The sequence below is a fragment of the Nansenia antarctica genome, assembly GCF_963989245.1.
Source record: "Nansenia antarctica genome assembly, chromosome: 3".
In the NCBI taxonomy this organism is placed as follows: Eukaryota; Metazoa; Chordata; class Actinopteri; order Argentiniformes; family Microstomatidae; genus Nansenia; species Nansenia antarctica.
The window spans coordinates 80,974,397-80,994,054 of NC_137688.1; the positions used below are offsets into that span (position 1 = coordinate 80,974,397).

General features: G+C 42.8%; 3 protein-coding genes across 3 annotated transcripts; 1 reads left to right on the forward strand and 2 right to left on the reverse strand.

Annotated features, from left to right (window-relative positions):
- On the reverse strand, positions 1–7,562 carry cUnh6orf62 (chromosome Un C6orf62 homolog). Its single transcript, XM_080527779.1, has 5 exons — positions 5,872–7,562; positions 5,460–5,636; positions 4,770–4,895; positions 4,227–4,361; positions 1–735 (listed from the first exon to the last, which is right to left on the reverse strand). Exons 1-5 carry the CDS (start codon positions 5,998–6,000, stop codon positions 610–612), a joined length of 693 nt encoding a protein of 230 aa, XP_080383905.1. The 5' UTR covers positions 6,001–7,562; the 3' UTR covers positions 1–609.
- A 544-nt stretch (positions 7,563–8,106) lies between these two features.
- On the forward strand, positions 8,107–12,559 carry gmnn (geminin DNA replication inhibitor). Its single transcript, XM_080526768.1, has 7 exons — positions 8,107–8,148; positions 9,073–9,143; positions 10,336–10,431; positions 10,838–10,982; positions 11,163–11,245; positions 11,723–11,833; positions 11,942–12,559. The coding sequence occupies exons 2-7, from the start codon at positions 9,087–9,089 to the stop codon at positions 12,128–12,130; spliced, it is 681 nt and encodes a 226-aa protein (XP_080382894.1). The 5' UTR covers positions 8,107–8,148; positions 9,073–9,086; the 3' UTR covers positions 12,131–12,559.
- Positions 12,560–12,744: 185 nt separating this feature from the next.
- On the reverse strand, positions 12,745–16,245 carry LOC308154471 (armadillo-like helical domain-containing protein 2; the record flags this gene model as incomplete). Its single annotated transcript, XM_080527631.1, has 4 exons — positions 12,745–12,994; positions 13,170–13,237; positions 14,652–14,800; positions 16,041–16,245. The coding sequence occupies 4 exons, from the start codon at positions 16,243–16,245 to the stop codon at positions 12,745–12,747; spliced, it is 672 nt and encodes a 223-aa protein (XP_080383757.1).
- Between the last annotated feature and the right edge of the window lie 3,413 nt (positions 16,246–19,658).

The window sequence follows — 19,658 nt, forward strand, 5'->3', positions numbered from 1 at the left end:
AGCTGTTTAATGTTGTCGACCGTGTTATTATTATTATATATATATTATATATATATATTAAAAAAAAAAGTACCGAATTAAGTACCGTTTTGGTACCGGTACCGTTTTTAAAGTATCGGTTAGTAACCGGTACCGGATAAAACCCAAACGATACCCAACCCTAGTCATGGACACAGAACACAGTCCACCAGAGGACCACGTGAAGACCTGGGTGTGGAGTTTGTTCCTGTTGTGTTGCAACATAAAGAGTTCCTTCAGTGACAGGTGTCGAGGTGTCGTTGACAAAGTGCAGCTCCAGGAGAACCAACCAACCACTCAAATCAATGTTCGTGCAGGTTTCAAATAAACAAACGAATGAAGGGATGGAGGGAAGGAATGGGGGATTTAAAAAGGAAAACCAATCCAAACCTGGTAAGGAGGAGGGTCGGAGTAGGAAGTAGCTCGGTAAAAAAAAAAAGATGGATTAAATTAGCTTCAGGTGGGGAGGATGGGAGAGAACGAGTGGTTAACAAAAACAACAAGGACAGGATCCAAGCACAAGTTCAATTCTATTCAGTGGAAGAATGTTGTGGGTGAGATCAGTGGCTTGGTAGGGGGGAGAGGGAGGCCTTAGTCAGGCATGTAGGGGCGCAGGTGGTCCTCTATGTCCCCCACACCCCAGCAGGTCAGCTGGTCCTGGGGCAGGTAAAGACAGAGGCTGCACAACTTGAAAACTGTGGCCTTGGTTTTAGGAGTCTGTCAGGGAGAGAGAAACAGGTTAAAATACATTCAGAACATAGTTGAAAACAGCGCAGGGAAACCCTAACGCAGGGAAACCCTAACCCAGGGAAACCCTAACACAGGGAAACCCTAACCCAGGGGTCGGCAGGGAAACCCTAACCCAGGGGTCGGCAGGATGTAAGGAGCAAACAATGGCAAAATTGAAATAGTTTACTCTATGTTCAACTGCCGCGGCGAAGTTACAAGATCCTTACATCCCGGCATATGTATCAAAGGATGCGAAGTTCTAATGTACTGGAGACGTGACAGGCGCGTGAGACTGCCATATATGTGCCGTTTTATATGTATTTATCATCATATTTATATCATCAAGGATCTTGACGGGATGTAAGGATCTTGTAACTTCGCAAACAATGGCAGAATTGAAATAGTTTACTCCATGTTCAACTGCCGTGGCGTTGCCTTTAATATACAAATATTGTATGACCCTCAGCCTGCTCACACGGCGCGGCTCCACGGTTCTTTGGTGGAAAGGCATTTTTAATGAACTCCCAGCGAAATCAAAACACGAAAATCTTCTCTCACTACCTTTTCCAGTTGAACATAGAGTAAACTATTTAAATTTTGCCATTGTTTGCGAAGTTACAAGATCCTTATATGTATCAAAGGATGCAAAGTTCTAATGTAGCTACTGGAGACGTGACAGGCGCCTGAGACTGCCATATATATCTGCCATATATCATACCTCAGTTTTATTATTATAAATTATTATTATTAGTTTTATTATTATTATTCATCATCATATTTTTCGGGCATTTAGATCATTAAACGGCGAAAATCACTGGCGGACCTGGGTTGCGATTCCATTTAATTTACAGGGAACTATGTGTGAAAGGGGCTAACAGCTTGCAAAATAGGCTGACAACGCTAACGTTAGTAGTTATCTGTACTGTATCTGTACTGCACTTAGTAATGTTAGTACCAAAGTTAGCCATCTATCGTTAGCTAGCAATTTGTGTTTTGTTAACGTTACATTCTTATCTCAGTATTTGCGACTTCAGTCCTTGGGCCTCATTCATAGAACGTGCTTAGATAAAATGTTGATCTTACCCGTGTCGTACGTAGAAAACCACGTCAACGTAGTGATTTATACAATTTCAACGTGAGTCAATTTGATCGTGGAAACGATCGTAGCTCGACGTCGAGTATTCAACTTGCTTACGCACATTACCTACTGGTTATGCGGAGTTATTACAGGCATGTGAGCCGCACTGGAAAAACGTTGGCTACTGTAATTCATGCGAAGTTTAAGTGGCTCGTAATAAAATTAACAATGTTGTTACCAGCCGAGAAAATGGGTTAAATTCAAGATTTAAAGGGAACTAATGTTTATGATTGTATTTCAGTCTTTCTTTATATCCCTCCGGAGCTGTCTATCTCTCTTCAACATGCCTATGCCTTGCCCGGCCACGCGCTAAATGATACTGGATTTCGAGTTGAGTCGGGATGAGGGGGAATGGCACCCCCCCTGAAATAAAAACAGTCCAAATCATCCCCCTTCTAAAACTGCTATCCCCCCTTTCCATCCCTTATGTCATTTTATCAATGAACGTGTATTACGGCCCTCTCCCGCTTCCAGACGCACGCCTACCCTATAATATAGTATTAACGCCCTGTGATAGCGGCTCAAATAGCGGCTGAATGAAGCCAAGTGCTATAATATAATATAATACAGACAGTATATAATATTGTCAGTATTGTCTGTCTGTATTATATTATATTATAGCACTTGGCTTCATTCAGCCGCTATAATTGAGCCTCTATCACAGGGCGTTAATACAAACCTCATTCACCTGCGTTCAATTCCAAGTATGTTTGGTATTTATAGAAGGAAGCACGTACGCAACTTTAAACCATCTCAGCCCGTTTTATAAATAATGCTTACGTCCGTTTAGAAAAATGTGCTTACGTGAAAGTCAAAGATGACGTTCAAGTACTTTTTTATGAATGAGGCCCCTTGTCTTCTCTCAGCATACAAAAACCGCGGCTGACGTTCTGTCACCAATTTCTTCACCAAGGAGTTTCACGCGCACATTACAGTTTCAGCCCTTCACGCCTGCGCACCTGTTCGCTACGTTGCTTCGCTTTTCTGTAGCCCGGGCCATCAACGGCCCATCAAAATCTAATCGTTCGAACGTTCAACGTGCGTTCCAGACTAAAGGGCCGCTCCCCCCTCCCCCCCAAAAAATATTCAGGCAAGTCACCTATTTTGGATTCAAAACGGCTAATTTCGCCAAAAGGTGAGCGATTATCATGCCTGAATATTGGTAGAGCCTATAGTAATCAGCCTGCCTGGTCCGACTTCGGTGGTGTGAATTGAGAATTGTAGATCTTGAAATCGCACACTGTGTGCATTGGCCTTAAGGCTTCTAAAAAAATATTTTTTAAACTTTGTTCAAAATACATAAAATTTATATTTTTGAGTATGTCACAATGTGCTTAAACATGTCGCATTTGTTAATTTTTTCAATATATTTTTTAAAACTTTATTTCTAACTTGACTGCTCAAAAAATGTCAGTTGGCGCAACCAATTATTTGTAAAAGTAGTTATATTTTCCTATTAGTTATTTGTGAAAATCTTTGTCAAGTGAAATCTTTGTCAAGTATCTATTATTTATATCTATCTATATCTATTAGATTGTCTATAGTGCCTAAGACATTTGTTTCTGGGCTGCTTTTTCCTTCACTGACAGTAGCATCTAAAATGATAAAAAAATAAGACATTATAATCGTGAAAAACTTTTAAAAGTGTATAAGATATTTAAGTTGACACAATAGATTTTAGAGCATCTTGGAGCTTTAAATAACAGTATTTATTTCATATAGTGTGGTGGGTTGACATAATTCACCCACGGAACTATGGGTTGGGAGTATTGTTCCGCACAGACAGTTAAGTGTGTGGTACCCGATTTGTTTATTCAGTTCTACTTACTGCTTGAGTGTGTTGTTGACAATCGTTCATGTCCTTTATAAATCTCTACCGATTACCCATTCATAATCATTTTAAATAATTACAAAATATTGTTTAATGAATAAAGGATACATCATTATCAAATCAATAGTAGTCAAATTTGTTATTTGTTATAACATATATTGCTTTTTCAAAATCTTTGTATTTGGACGTCAGAGCTCTCGGATAAGTTCACTTCTCCGAAGGACAAATACCTGAAAACGCTTAATGTCAAGCCCTGAGCACGTCACATGTACGGCAGCCCGGAGGGCCAAGAAGGTCATACCAGGAGAGGACAGAGCTGGTCCAATTACTGGGAGTGCTTTGCACTCACATTGCACCCAGAAACTGAACTCAGACCTGAAGACGGTCTCTCAGCTCGCTTCAGAAGGGTATGAGCTCGTTTACAGTTCGTTCACAGACATCGGCTGAAGCGTTAAAATACCCTTAAATGCTTCTACAGCCAGAACCCAAGCTTTGTTTGTGTTGACTGACCTGTAAGTGCTGTTTATCCATGAAGAGGAACACAGACTGTGTTGGGTTGTTCAGAACCAGTCCAGCCTTGTCCTTTCGACCGGCAGCGTGCAGGAACTGCTTCTCGTAGTCTCCATGATGGAATTCAAACTTGGCCTGCAGGTGAGAAAGCCTTACATTGATTCCAACACTTCACAGACGGCTGGGTGATGCAAGGCTGTTACGTTAGAAGCAACCAACTCCACTAACGGGCCACTAACGCCACAACTTGGCTCTAGATCTCTATGTGCTTCAGCCAACTTCTATGGACAGCTATAGGCTAGTCTGAGCAGTTGAGTAAAACACTTATAGATTTGTAGCAAGGCTAACAATGGGTACCCTCGATTACAATCTGGAAATATGACAACAAATGTGAGAATATTTGGGTAAAGAACATCTGTAGCTAAATACTACAATGAATTTGAGTACAAGGGCATTAGTAGCTAAATACTACAATGAATTTGAGTACAAGGGCATTAGTAGCTAAATACTACAATGAATTTGAGTGAGTGACGCTGTTCTAACCTGAACAGGCCTGAAGGGCTCATCATCAGCTCCCTTCCACCTGGAGAACAGCAGGCAGACAATCTTCTCTATGTCGTTGCGCGGCCAAAGGATGAAGTCCATCTCCTGCGTGCACCCTATGACATCCTGCAAAGCCATAAAGGAGACACACTGCAGTCGATTAACAGCTCTTGACTCCCTGTAAGCAAGACTAATAAACAGAATATTATGATGACTAAGGAGCAAGTCTGTCTACTGCTTTTCACGAGCACGACAGCTAGACAGACAGACAGCTAGACAGACAGACTAATCGTCTACCCAAAGGCAGCTGTGACAGCAGCTGGTGAAAGCGGAAGAGTCCAAATATTCAGACTTTTATTCTGAAATGTAAATAAATGTCAACATTGTTGAAAATCAATGACACACTTGCCAGTCAAGCCAAAACATTGCAATGCGATGGATTCAGTGAATAATCCCCACGACTACCTAGTTAATGTAGAGATGTGGGGATTACTCACAGAATCCATTGCATTGCAATGTTTTGGCTTGACTAGCAAGTGTATCATTGATTTTCAACGTTGATATTTCACCAGCTGTTGTCACATGACATGACATGTTGTACTAACATTAATTTCAATAAATGTACTGGAACATGAAGAGGAGCCGTCTCAGCTTGTCATGTGGTGTTACTAGCGTGGGCGTGGTTCTTACCCTGCGCATGGACTGGTACCGCGGGGCGTGCAGCTGCACTACATCTTTCTGCAGGAGTTCTATAGAACTCTCAAGGGAGTAGTTGGAATCCCGAACACCCTTAAGGATATTCTCTTCATAGTTGTTGGTCATCACTGGCACCACTTCAGCTACCTCAAAAAGTGCAGACTTCTTTTTCTGTAAGGAGAGGGGTGGGGGAAGGGGTGGGCAGAAGAAGTGAGAAGGGGCAAGGCAAACTAAATTAGTGAACAAGACAATCACACCAAATTAACTACTATCATAATAATGTGGTTTTCTATTGCCGCATTGCATATGACTCAATAGGGGCCAAAACCATTAGTTATGATGTTATTTAATTCAATGGCACTAGTTTAACTTTGAATACTGTTGTTACTAGTTTGTGCAAATGTACCTTCTCTTTGAACACAAAGGCTATGTAGATCTTGAAGTCGAACTGGTCAGCCAAAGATTCCCTTTTCTTCCGAAGCTGAGCACGGAGTCGATTCCTAGTTTGGTTTCTTCGCAAGGTTGGGTCCCCCATGGTTAGATTTTGATGATAGTGTCTTCTCTTTTACAGAATATTTTGACTATACTTTCAAGCTTTGTCTATATACTTTTTGAGAGTTGTGGCTAGCTACCCTTTACAGAAACGAGAAATCAAGTGATTCTATACTAGCTCTCTGAAGTACCCAATAACTACCAACTGAAGGAGGAAACAAAACAAAAATCAAGCTAGGTCATTTTGATACTTTTGAAGGGGATATGTGCAGGAGGTGGGGGGGCTCTATCAATATATGGCTACATTTGCTATCAATTACTCAAGTCATGTTGCTCAACGCATGACATTCGAATAAAGGCCAAATGAACTGAAATTCAACGAGTCACTGGCATAGAGGGACACAGATGAGTTATAACTGAAAGCGCAAACTAACTCTAGACTCTTTTTCTTAGTAATGTTATTAACAACAGAAAGGATTGCTATTACCAAAACCCATAGCGACACTATTCTTTCTTGCTAGTGAAATAGAAGACTAGGACAAACTAGCCAAGCAGACAAAATCCTATTGGTGTCCTCTCAAAACCTCTTCCATGACTGACACTGTCTGTTTGTTTCTCTGTTAGAGAACCTCGCTATGACCTATGACCTGGCTGCTGAGTGGCTGAGGGGCGTACAGACAACCATGGCAGGTAAATGTAGACGCCTGGGAGATGTTTGGCACCTGGGTAACATTGACAAACATTGAAGTTTACAGAGCAGCCTGACATCTCGGGTCTGGCCCGTGTAGACCATGTCCTCTCCTGCCGTTGTCGATGCTCATGATGACAGGCGTATTTTCAGCTAACCCACCCTGAGCTAGCTAGACTTAGGCCATACACTTCCAACACTAACTAGTTAGTGAACCCGACCAAGCTAGCTACATCTTATCTTCTGGCTGCTGGGCGTAATTGAGGCCTATGTAGGGTGATCTAGCTAGCTGACAGTCATCCTTCAGACATCAGACATGTATGACTGGGGTATGCTCTGTCCCGGAGACCTGCACTGGCTGACTGGCTAACTGTTGTTGTTGTTGTTGCACGTCAGCATTTTTAGAGGATATTCTCCTCCTTCATTATAAACATTATCATGTCTGACATCATGCCACACCCACTTTGATACAGGCCACTCCCACTCTGATACAAGCCACTCCCCCTAAGTGTCTAAGCCACTCCCACTATCGATTTATGATTATATTATAAACATTATGTCTGACATTTTGAGCAGTTGAGGTCAACACTAGCTTAGTTAGGAATTGAATGCCCAACAATAACAGAACAACAAACGTAGGTCAATAATAATCTCTTGTTCCGAGGTTATTATATCTGCGCTTCTTTTTCCTGCTTCTTCTTCTTTTTCGTTGCTTTTCCGTCACAACCCGCCGAGCCTACCTACATACCATGTCAAGATAACGTGACGACAAACCGACTGAAATCCTCCGTTCTTTCAGAGAACTTGTCTGGCTTGTCTTCTGGCGGACCCATGGTGACACGATGTTTTGTAAAAACGTCTTTTTGTTTCCTATCTCTTGTATTAAGTAAGTATTCTGTTCTGCCAGTTGTCGTGTAGCTCCGTCGATGAAACCAGCAATCCCAAAATGGCGGAACAGCGTCACACACACATACACACACACCACAAAGATACGGACGTAGACACGTGACACAGGAAAAACAACAACATCCTCGTGAGAACGAACAGCCTCGACCAATCACGTGACTCTGGTCTAGTCCCGACCCACGTGACTCTGGTCAGCATATAAAGCGATGTGATGTGAACTACGGAGGCTCCGCCCACCTACTTCCGGTGTTGAGAATTTCTTCAAAAGTAGTTTAGTTAAACTCCATTCAGCATTTATAGATATATATCTATATAGATATATATTTATGTTTATAATGATTTTTCTAATAAAACTATCAAGGAACTAGAAACAATATGCAAATTATAATGTAATAATATTTTTTCAAGAAAAACAACAACATCCTCGTGAGAACACAGCCTCGACCACGTGACTCTGGTCAAGTCCCGAACCACGTGACTCTGGTCAGCACCATATAAGCTCTTGGCGCGAGCTGCGCAGAAGAGAGAAAGGATAGTCACACTCTGCGGGTTGTGGGCAATTAGTTTCTGTTTGAAAGAACCAAACAAACTAAAACGGTGAGTTTAGACTACAACTTGCTAACATTATTATCTGTTTTTAGATGAGGGTTTAGATTGACTTTTAAGCCAGTGAAGGTAACAATTTAACCGGTGTATCAGGAGTGACAGCATTTCTAATGTAGGCTAGTAGTTGAGTGATGGTCGCTGGCTCGTTTGGTCTGTTGGATTGCTGTTTGTGGAAGCTGTGATATGTTTAAATGATACTACTTAACCCTATATATATATGCCACGTTAGTCCAAGTCTTGATATAGACGTGATATTATTTATGGAGGAATTGGACAGAAACACGTGGTTGCCTAGCTAGCTGTCCTGTACTAGGCATGACTGTGTTAAAGGTAGGTAAAGGCACGCAGGTTTTTGGCGGCTTTTCCCCCAGGTCAGAGGTCAGCCACCAGCTGTGTCCGTCTCGCGGGACGGAAGTCCTATTGTTACTGTAGCTAGGTCGTGACGTTAGAATGATAAGGTTCTATCTCCATTGAGTTTTTTTACATAATCTGAACCATTAGGTGTTTATTAATGCCTGTGTGGTGTTATTTTTTTAAATGTTGACGTTTTTGAGTTAGTAATTCATAAAATACAAAGGTTCCATCTCACAAAACATAATGGAATGTCAAAACTTTGACGCTCAATATCTCTGAACTACCCTAAACGGAGATGGAACCTTATCATTCTAAACGGAGATAGAACCTTCTCATTCTAAACGGAGATAGAACCTTCTCATTCTAAACGGAGATAGAACCTTATCATTCTAAACGGAGATAGAACCTTATCATTCTAAACTCACATATTTACTGTAGCTAGGTGGCTAATGTTACATTGTAGCGTTATATATCTATATATCCTCCTTCAGTCGTGTCATCTTCATGATGTTACAGTAAAACTACCTTTATCATGAACCTCTGTTTGCCTTTCCCCCCCAGGACCTGTCGATACGATGAGTACCAGCAACAAGATGTTGAAACATGGGCAGAAGTCCTCTGAGAACATCCAGGTAAACAACCAGAGCTGGGGCCTCGAACCCTAATATTTGTGTCTGGGGCCTCTAACCCTAATATGTGTGTCTGCCTTCATCTAACCCTAATATGTGTGTCTGCCTTCATTGTGGAGACCTGGGGATGAATCGCCAGTTCTGTCATTTGAAAAAAATGTCACTCAGCAAGTTGTCTGAGTCCGGCATGACATTGTTACAGGTTATTTCTAAGCCCCATCCGTAGTAATTAAAAGATTTTGAACAAGTTGATAGTGTCAAAAGTTTAGGATAATGAATGTAACACTGTGTAGTCAATCAACTATTGACTACTCGAGCCTGTCGATGTTATGATAATGTCCTGCTGTTGCACCTTTAACACTGGTATGTCTTAACCACATCTTGTATGCATCCGTTTTGACTACTGTGGAGCTAATAGTCAACTAAATGTCAAGGAAGGAGAGTTCGCATTACAAACTGAGGGCATTTAACTGTAGGGTCCAGGTGGTTAACGACCCCTGAAGAGAGAAGGGTCTATATGATTAATAATTATCCGTGTCCACACACACCCCTTAGACACTGAAACACCACATGGGTTCAGAAACGTGATGACTGTTGCCGTCACTGTATTGTTCAGTGGGTGCAAACATTAACTAACCCTTAACTTGTAGTCCATAATGAGCTTTTGGAGTCCAGTTTCCCACGGCCATTATTTGTACAAGAATGTCAGCGGTGAGATAATAACGGACAGAAAGCCAATCACAGCCCGTGGGAATCTGATGCAGCCCCCCCCCCACTGGTGCTGAGGACAGGCCTGCCCCTTTCCCACGCCTGTAACACAGGCCGACACGCAGAGCCGAGGCGCTCAACCACTTCACTTATTTGCCATCCTCTGTAACTAAAGTACAGCGCTAGGAGAATGGCACAGAGCCCAGGTGTGTGTGCGTGTGCTTCGAGGTCAGGTCAGCTGGTTGCTTCCCACAGTTGCGCTGCAATGTTTTTTCAAGGGGTGTTTGTGGGAAAATACCACTTGCTTTTGTTAGGAGCGTGTGGGGGGGGGGGGGGAATACCTGTTTTGTAGGGAATAAACCTCTTGTATCCAGTTTTGCCTGTCTGCCCCTATCAAAGTTCTGTTGCTGTTCATAGGCTGTTGTAATGGAGAGGGAACTAGAGATGCTATGAGTAATTCATCTTGTTCTTTGTTTGGTTTTTTTAGAGCTTCTTTACTGGAAGTACGGGACCCATGAGGAAAAACCCCCTGCAAGTCCTTCAGCCATCTGCTGTTAACAAGAACCCGGGAAAAGTCACGAGTGTATGTTGAAGTACTGTAGTAGTGCATGGTTGGTCGAGTCTGAGCCTCAGGGTCCACAGAGCTGCTGGTATGTCACTTCTCTGAACCAGTCCCTAGTTAGAAGGACAACCAGCAGAACTGTGCACCTTGACACCCAGAGTTGACATGCAGTAGTAACACAACACCTCTAACCTGGTTGTCTGCTATGGGTTCAGCGGGGCTACCATCTCTAATGACTGTGGTGCAGTAGAGGCCGGTGGCGGAAACAAGTCTGAGGATGGGCTCATTGTAATGTCAAGCCTGTTTTGATGCCGTTCCTCATTCCATTCCATGCATTACAATGAGCCCTGTCCTCAGATGTCTACCTCCGCCAGCCTCCCCCGGTGTGGAGGCGGGAAAGTAATCCTGGGTGTTCTCGTGTGTTCAGATGGGGAAGGCCGTCCCTAAGAGGAAACAGTGGGACCCTGAGCAGGTGAAGGGCTCCAAGAGGGTGAAGGTTGAGGTCAAATCTACCCAGACTGAGAATGTACCAGAAGGACTCACACAGGAGGCCTATGAGCTCATGGTTAAAGGTAAGTTGCTATTTGGTGCCAAAGCTGCAATATACGTCTCTATAGCCCATCCTCTGAAGTGTTTCCTCATCCCCCCCCATTAAGTCATTCAGTTTGTTTTTGTGCTCCTATTTGCTATGAATGTCCAAGTCTACCCTGTTCGTCAAGTAATTGATTGAACCCCACCCAACCCTTTTTCAGAAACCCCTCCCTCGACCTACTGGAAAGAGGTGGCTGAAGAGAGGCGTAAAGCTCTGTACGACGTCCTCCAGGAGAATGAGAAGGTGAGTTAATCACAGACCTGACTAATCTTTACCCGTCTGTTTGTTCCCCCAGTCCTGAATGAGTCAATCATCTCTGGCGACGCCCACGCTGGCTCTACCAGTGCTGACTGGAAGCTTGGGTGAAACCTGTTATCTGTGGTCCTTGATCTGTCCTTCAATGCTTCTTTTGTTTTGTTTTAAGTGTAAAACAAAAGAATATATATGCATGATTGACATTAGCTGATAGCCCCAGGGTCTGTGAAATCACCTTTTATAAGTTGTCTGTCTTGTTTGTTTGAGTAGTTGTGTGTATCCAATAAGTGAGATTAATCTCTGCCTTTCGCTTCAGCTGATAGCTGGCTTAGCAGTCTGTAATACCAAATCACTGTCTCAAAATGTCTCATTGTTTGGGGTATAAGTGAGGTGATCATTGTGCCAACAACTTAAGCTGATAACGGGTGTCTGACATTAAACCACCGTCCCTGTTTGTTTAACCAGTTGCATAAGGACATCGAGGCCAGAGATGAGCAGATCACCCAGCTGAGGAGTGAGAATGAGGAGCTTCAGGAGCTAGCGCAGCATGTACAGCACATGGCTGATATGATCGAGGTGAGGCCTGGGGAATGGCTAGTTTAGGATTGATTCATCTTATGTTAGACATAAATGGCCAATTTATAAAGGTAGCATTGATTCTTCAACCTTCCTTTGTTGTTTCAGAGACTAACTGGAAAGGGCCCAGACAATCTAGAGGACTTGAGAGAGATCGCCCTCGGTGTGGATGAGGAGGAGGATCACGTGGATGAGGATGAAGAGTTAGAAGAATCCGATGATGATGCAGACGTCAGCAACGCAGTCGAGGAAGTTGATGAACAGGAAGAGTGTCCCTTCCGAGGGCAGGAAGATTGAGGATAATAATAACAGATTATTTATGAAGAGCTTCTCAATGCAAGAAGAACCTGAGTGCTTGACCAGATTTAAAGAGTGACTACATGGAGATCTAACAGCACAACTTGATCCATCTCTTTGTTTTCAGTGGTGTTTTCAAGGGTTACTGCTCACTCTGACTTTCAGACTCTTTATTGTTCTTTAAGTGTTTCATAAATTAAGTTGCGTTATTATAATAGTATACTGAGAAGGAGACTGAATGTGTACAGGTCAGAAGTGCTGGTAGCAGCCAGGAGGACCGGTGACTAAACTGGCAGAACTCTTTAACACAGACAAATGCTTTGGGAGACCTGTTCTTTTCAATGTGTTTTTGACTTGACTTTATTGTTTTATGGCCTTTTCTCTGCTTAAAACATTGGACACTCATGCCTTGGTGAATATTTTCAACCACAACCTTTTACCATGTGTCTGAGTGTCAGATTTTTTTTTTTAACTTATGTTTTATTAAAACTGTGGTTTGGTGTATGTTTACAAACTTTGGACCATTATTGTGCAGTTCTAATGCACCTGTTGTACATACTGTACTTTGAAATAAACAAACACTGTATTTTTTAAATCCATTGCTGTCTAATTGTTCAATCTATGCATGCATCCCTCTGACGGCAGACTGAAGAGCTCTGGCTCTCAGCGACCTCTGCCCTGCATGTCCAGAACCCCAGCATATACAGCAGCTCCTGGGCGTAGTTCTTTGGCCAGCCGAACCAATCCTGGCCTTCCAGGGCCTCCAGGCTCCGCCTCAGGCTCTCTGAGCCAGCCAGGGTGCGGATGACTGGGACGTTGTTTAAGCACAGGGTGTTGAGCAGATAGCAGCTCCAGAGTTTCACCCTGGTGGGGGAGGGAGACGTGTCAGGCGATCCCACTGAGGGCTTCAGAGGTGTTATTTGTGCCGAACTTCATTTTGGCTAATTCTGAGATGACTCAGAGAGGTGGAACTCTGCAGATTGGGAAATGTCCAAGTTACCCATTTCTGAAGGGAGTCCTTGAATGCAGCATTATCTACCTGGTAGATGGAGGGCTGGCAGAGGCCAGCAGGTCCTGGATGGTGGTGTAGAGGCCTAGGGAGTGAGCCTGTGGAGTGACGTATTGTTGGAGTGTGCATCATTCATTCTATATATAATCTGTCATTTAGGCCCAGTGGAAGTCCTCCATTCATTTTGTCCTCAGAAATGCAACATTTCAGGGAGGAACCTAGATGTGATTTCACTAGGCTGTGAGGAGAGGATGCGAGGAGTCGTGTTCCTAACAATAGAGAAAAGGCTCATGCCTGCTATATTGTTCAATACCACTTAATTCTTACCATCAACAGGACTTATGGGCCCAAATGTCGTTGTTTGGTACCTGTACTATATCAATGACAATAAAGACCATTCATTCATTCATATCTGACTGAGTTCACGTGGCTAATAATAATGTAGGGTTTTCATATAGACTGGCCAAAGTGAGTCCCATAGGAAACATACAGTACTAGTCAAAGGTTTGGACACACTTCCCCAGAATGGGAAAAGTGTGTCCAAACTTTTGACTGGTCGTGTATGAGCCAAATCTCGCAAGTGTTGTCTTGCTTTCTTTGTCCTCTTTCCTTACCACCTCAACGGCCATTGGGGGGGAAGGTCTGCAGAGAAAGGACACAAGCCCTTACTGTTCATACCAACTCCACTCCATACCTCACATCCCCCACTCGCTTATATCAAAGAAGAGAAGATCTAGGTTCCTCCCCTTAGAATTTAGATAGTCTCCTCCAATGCTGTTTAAGAAGTGAGTGGAGGCCGGAGGACAGGACACGAGGAATATAGTTGAGAAAGGCTAAGGGAATCATGGATTGACTTCTGAGATCAGTGTTGCCAGATGGGATTGTTTTCCAGCCTGACCACAGTCTAAAAGCCGCCCAGTGTGATCATAAGTACCCCAATGGGGCGGGAATACGCTCAATCTGGCAACACTGTCTGAGAGCCACATACAGTATGATGTCATCAGCTCTTATAGATCCACATGCAGTATGATGTCATCAGCTCTTATAGATCCACATGCAGTATGATGTCATCAGCTCTTATAGATCCACATACAGTATGATGTCATCAGCTCTTATAGATCCACATACAGTATGATGTCATCAGCTCTTATAGATCCACATACAGTATGATGTCATCAGCTCTTATAGATCCACATACAGTATGATGTCATCAGCTCTTATAGATCCACATACAGTATGATGTCATCAGCTCTTATAGATCCACATACAGTATGATGTCATCAGCTCATAGATCCACATACAGTATGATGTCATCAGCTCATAGATCCACATACAGTATGATGTCATCAGCTCATAGATCCACATACAGTATGATGTCATCAGCTCTTATAGATCCACATACAGTATGATGTCATCAGCTCATAGATCCACATACAGTATGATGTCATCAGCTCTTATAGATCCACATACAGTATGATGTCATCAGCTCTTATAGCGATGGAGGAGATGTACCTGCTGCTGATTGGCCAGGTGGACATAGCAGATCCCGGTCAGACCCTCCAGCACACTCACCCTCTGGTCGTCTGATAGGCTGGGAGACTTCAGGAAGTCCACCATCGTGGGCATGTACTCTGCAGCGCATGTAGCACTAGCATAGCCACCTGGGAAATGACATGAATGTTTTTGTAAAGGAATTAAAAGTGTATAGAATTGATAGTATTTGTTTATTTATTGGAAGGATCCCCATTAGCTATACCTATAGGCATGAGCTACTTTTAGTGGGGTGCACATTTAAAACAATATACATTACAAATAAGTAACATTTAACATATAAAACATACTTTAAATGACAAATATCAAACATTAAAACATATCATACATCATCCAATTTTACATTTGGCATAATATAAAACACAATATCTAGTTACATAAACATGTAACATCTAGTGACATATCTAGTTACATAAAAATAGAACAAATTACAACCATGTTAGAGAGGACTACACATTTCCATCTACGGTGCGTCACCATCTAGTGTCACCTGTCTGCTGTAGCCAGGTGTTTCCATATCTGCTTTTTGAACATATGTTTACATGTCACGTTTATAATTTCTGTTGGTAGTAGGTTCCATGACTTCATGGCTCTGTATCCCACCGTGTGTCTAAGAAGATTGGTATTAGCTTTAGGGACTGAAAACCTTCCTTCTGTTACTCATCTAGTGACATAGGTATGTGAAGCCAAGTTATTATTTAGTTTGGTATACTGATCTGCTGGAGTTTTAGACTGTAAGAGGCTCCATGGTATTACTACTGTATGAACACAACTGGAACATCTGGATACCTTGGGGATGTGCTTCAGAGCAGAAGTGTCCCATATGTTTATTCAGCATTGGTTCATTAAGTATGCATGGTAGCTGTAGGCCTATTGTATGAACAGAATCATGACTATGCAATGTGGTGGAGCTATTGCCTTCATTAGTGTACTGGATAATGAGACCCACATAATCATACATTATTTATCTTGTTTGAAAAAACACATTGTTTACATAATTCATATCAGGGAGATAATTACACCACATCTGCTTTGCCTCACAACAAGACAATTGGGAGCAATTAGTTATCAAAACATAGCTCAAAATTTCCAACTGAATAAAGAAAATCCCCCCGCCCCCCAATCTGTAAAGCAAACAGCTCAACATGAACGCTTCATTGAGGCCTTAAGAGAAACTGAAAAAGAGGGGCGTCGTATCCATGGAGAACAATGTTTTACTACTTTCAATAGTTGTTATTTTTTAAAGTTTGTTTCTTAAAATAAGATTTTTCTTTTCGACACAAGTCCGGCGAAATGCATGAAGAATAAACCTGAATTTTCGACAGCTCCGTATTCTACAACACACACTACCTGTGTAGGCCAGGAGTCCTACGTGATGGACAGCCTGCACTCTCATGTCCAGACCCAGGGCTGTGTTGAGAATGTCCTGTCCTGCTAGCTTGATCTTCTTATCATGAAGGTTCTTATAGCCTGCGAGGCTCTTATCCTCTTCTTGGTGGAGGAACAGGTGAGGTTTGATGTGGTTACTGTAGAACAAGGCCAGACGCTGGAGCATAATGGGGCCGTTTCTCTTGAACTTCTCAGAATAAAGATGTCTACTGGGTTGTCTACTGGGTTGTCTCTACAGCTGTCTGGTTTGAATAATAATACGTTTGGAATGCGGGAGGTGACATTCCAGTTCTACGGCATTCTGTGATGCAACAACACTCTGAATGCAGGTAGAATGTCTTGGATCCATTGTTCCCACCAAACACATCAACTACACAGAATCATCCACTGGTTGTTTATCCTGGTCCACTGGTATTCCTTTCTCTGTAAACAAAGAAGTTATCCAACAACAGTAGGAGGTGAAAGGCTAGTGGTTGCTTCATGCACATTTTCCCACACACACCCTCTCAACATTCCAGGGCCTCAGATTGTCAATCTGTCAACTCTGGTCTTTGTCTTTGTCTCTCTCTTCAACACTCACCTTTCCTTCTCTTCAGGTGGCTATTAGACTGGCTTCATACGACCCTGTTGAATGAATGAATGGTCTTTATTGTCATTGCTATAGTACAGGTACCAAACAACGACATTTAGGAGGGGTGGCTCCCCTGGTGTTAGGAAAAAAAAAAAAAACACAAGAAGGGAAGGAGCTGGTTTACATAAATAAAGGCTATGTACACTATCCACTATACTATACTGTACAGATAGACGACTAGGGTTGTCATATTGCACAAAGTGTTATTGCACATTCATTTAAAGTGTCGCAGTTTGCAGGCTTGAAATATACATATTTGTGCCTCAGCACTACACCTGATTTTTTCAGTCCAGCAGCTGCCATCAATCCGTCCAGACTGTCCAGGGCCCAGAACCTAGGTCTTTGCTGTGTTCAGGGCCTGGATGGCCCTGGGGTAGAAGCTGTTCTTCAGTCTGTTTGTCCTTGCGGCCATGGTCCTGTACCGCCTTTTCGAGGGCAGCCGGGTAAAGTGTTCGTACCCAGGGTGGGTTGGGTCCCTGGAGATCTTGGAGGCCTTCCTGAGACAGCGTGTGTTGTACAGCTCTTCCAGAGAGGGGAGGGGGGCGCCGGTGATCTTCTGGGCTGTTCTCACGACTCTCTGTAGCGCATTTCTCTCCGCGGTTGTGCAGCTGGAGAACCAGTTGCAGATGCCGTAGGTGAGGATGCTCTCCACTGCGCCGCGGTAGAAGGTCACCAGTATCTCCTGCTTGCTGTGTTCCTTCCTGAGGACTCTCAGGATGTAGAGCCGCTGTTGAGCCTTCTTGATGGTGGCTTTTGTGTTGTCCTTCCAGGACAGGTCATCCTGCATGTGCACCCCCAGGAATCGGAGGGTTGAGACTCTCTCCACGCTCTCTCCGTCGATGAGCAGGGGCTGGATCTCAGACTTTTTCCTCCTGAAGTCTACGATGATTTCCTGGGTCTTTGACTTGTTCAGCAGCAGGTTGTTAACCTTGCACAGCTTGCTCAGTTGCTCTACCTCATCCCTGTACGCCGCCTCGTCCCCCCCCGAGATGCAGCCCACCACGGTGGTGTCATCTGCAAACTTTACGATGGAGTTGCTGGGGTGGACGGGGGTGAAGTCGTAGGTGTAGAGGTTGTAGAGGATGGGGCTTAGCACGCAGCCCTGGGGGGACCCAGTGCTGAGTCTGAGGGCTGTGGAGGTGTGGGGGCCCACCCGCACCCTCTGGGGGCGGTCGGTCAGGAAGTCCTTGATCCATGCACATATAGAGTGTGATAGACCCAGGTCTAGTAGTTTGGTCACTAGCCTGTCTGGAAGGATGGTGTTGAAGGCGGAGCTGAAGTCCACAAAGAGCAGTCTCGCGTAGCTGTTTCCCCTCTCCAGGTGGGATAGACGAAGAGAAAAACTCTGGCTTCAAACCTCAAACATTCACATTCACACATACAGTTACATTATTCGTGAATAAAACAACATCAAACACCCAACTTGTTTTCATAATTATGCAAAAATAAACTTTATTGCAACTTTCAATGAGCGGAGGAAATACTGTAAACCAAAAAGGAGAAAATTATGTTATGCGATAAGTACTGAAGCTTCTGTGACCGCAAACACACCGCTGTGTTTAGTTCAACACCAATCATCACCATCTCTATATTCATCATAAAGGAAACGTCTGCTTTCAAGAATTATGATCAATATCAAATAAGTGTTCATTCGTTAACATTTCGGCTCATTTTTCCTACATGTGCAATCTGGTGACGACTTGGAATTGAATAGAGACACATCAACTCAACTCACTGGTCAATAAAGTTTTGTACAAAGAAAGCAGCTCCCTCAAGGAGACAAACAAAGATGTTAGATGACTTCTGGAACCGAACGTCATCGCCATCATCATACCAAAATACTGTAACGCTATTCACATCATGGGAGAAATAAACGGGTCATTTTTTTTTTACTCAAAATAAAGACCAAGTCCAACACAAGGCCAAACTTTGACATAGAAAAACTAAAAGTCGCCTCCAGTTTTAGTAACAAACTCTCACACGTTTCACAACTTAGAATACAAAAGAAAACTAAAACATCATTTCACAAAAATACTAAATCGCCCTTAAATACACTTTAGTATTGTTATGGCTTTCGGACAGTGTGCAGTCTGAACCCAATGTGATGTACTGTTCTGATCCAATGTGAGGTACTGTTCTGATCCAATGTGAGGTACTGTTCTGATCCAATGTGAGGTACTGTTCTGATATCATTGTGCTTCTCAGATGAGTGAGGGGATGGTGGCAAAGTTGCAGATATGTTCAGAGTACATTCCTCTTCAGATGATGGGTGAATTCTTATATCAAATAATCATTTTAGATGTAATGATTTCCTTTGGTTACAAGTATGTTGTGTTATTAAGTAACATTTGTCATATATAGCCTTTAATGGGGACATTTGGGGACATTTGGAGCAAAGCAGTTTATGATAATCTTAGCATTCCGTTCAAGTGATCCTCTAGAAAAATATCAGCAGTTTTACTGAATCTATAAACAGTCCAAAAGGGATGAATGAATTCCAGTTGAAGTTTACATCAGAAAGATCATTACTGGGGTCATAACTTTGAGGCCTTTAAAAAATAAATAATCATAACACCTTTTCAAATACCAGACATAACCAAAATAATAGAATGTAAAATATACACATTTACATGTGAGCCATTATCTGCACTCTTGCTCAACAATAAGTAAATTCAAAAGATGATTAGAAAATCACATGAATGTGAAATGTAAATGAAAAATAAATTAAGTGGAGAAACAAACAAATGTTTTGTTGTTGTTGTGGTGGTCGTCATGGTGACTGACTCAGTAGTATAGTTTCTAAAAGGCAGAAGCGAGCATTCCATTTCAATTCAATTCCGTCAATTCAGGAAGTAAACAGAAATTCTAATTCCAATTCTTAATTCTCCCCCCTTCTGTCTCTCACACAGACACAGACACTCACACTCACACACACACACACACACACA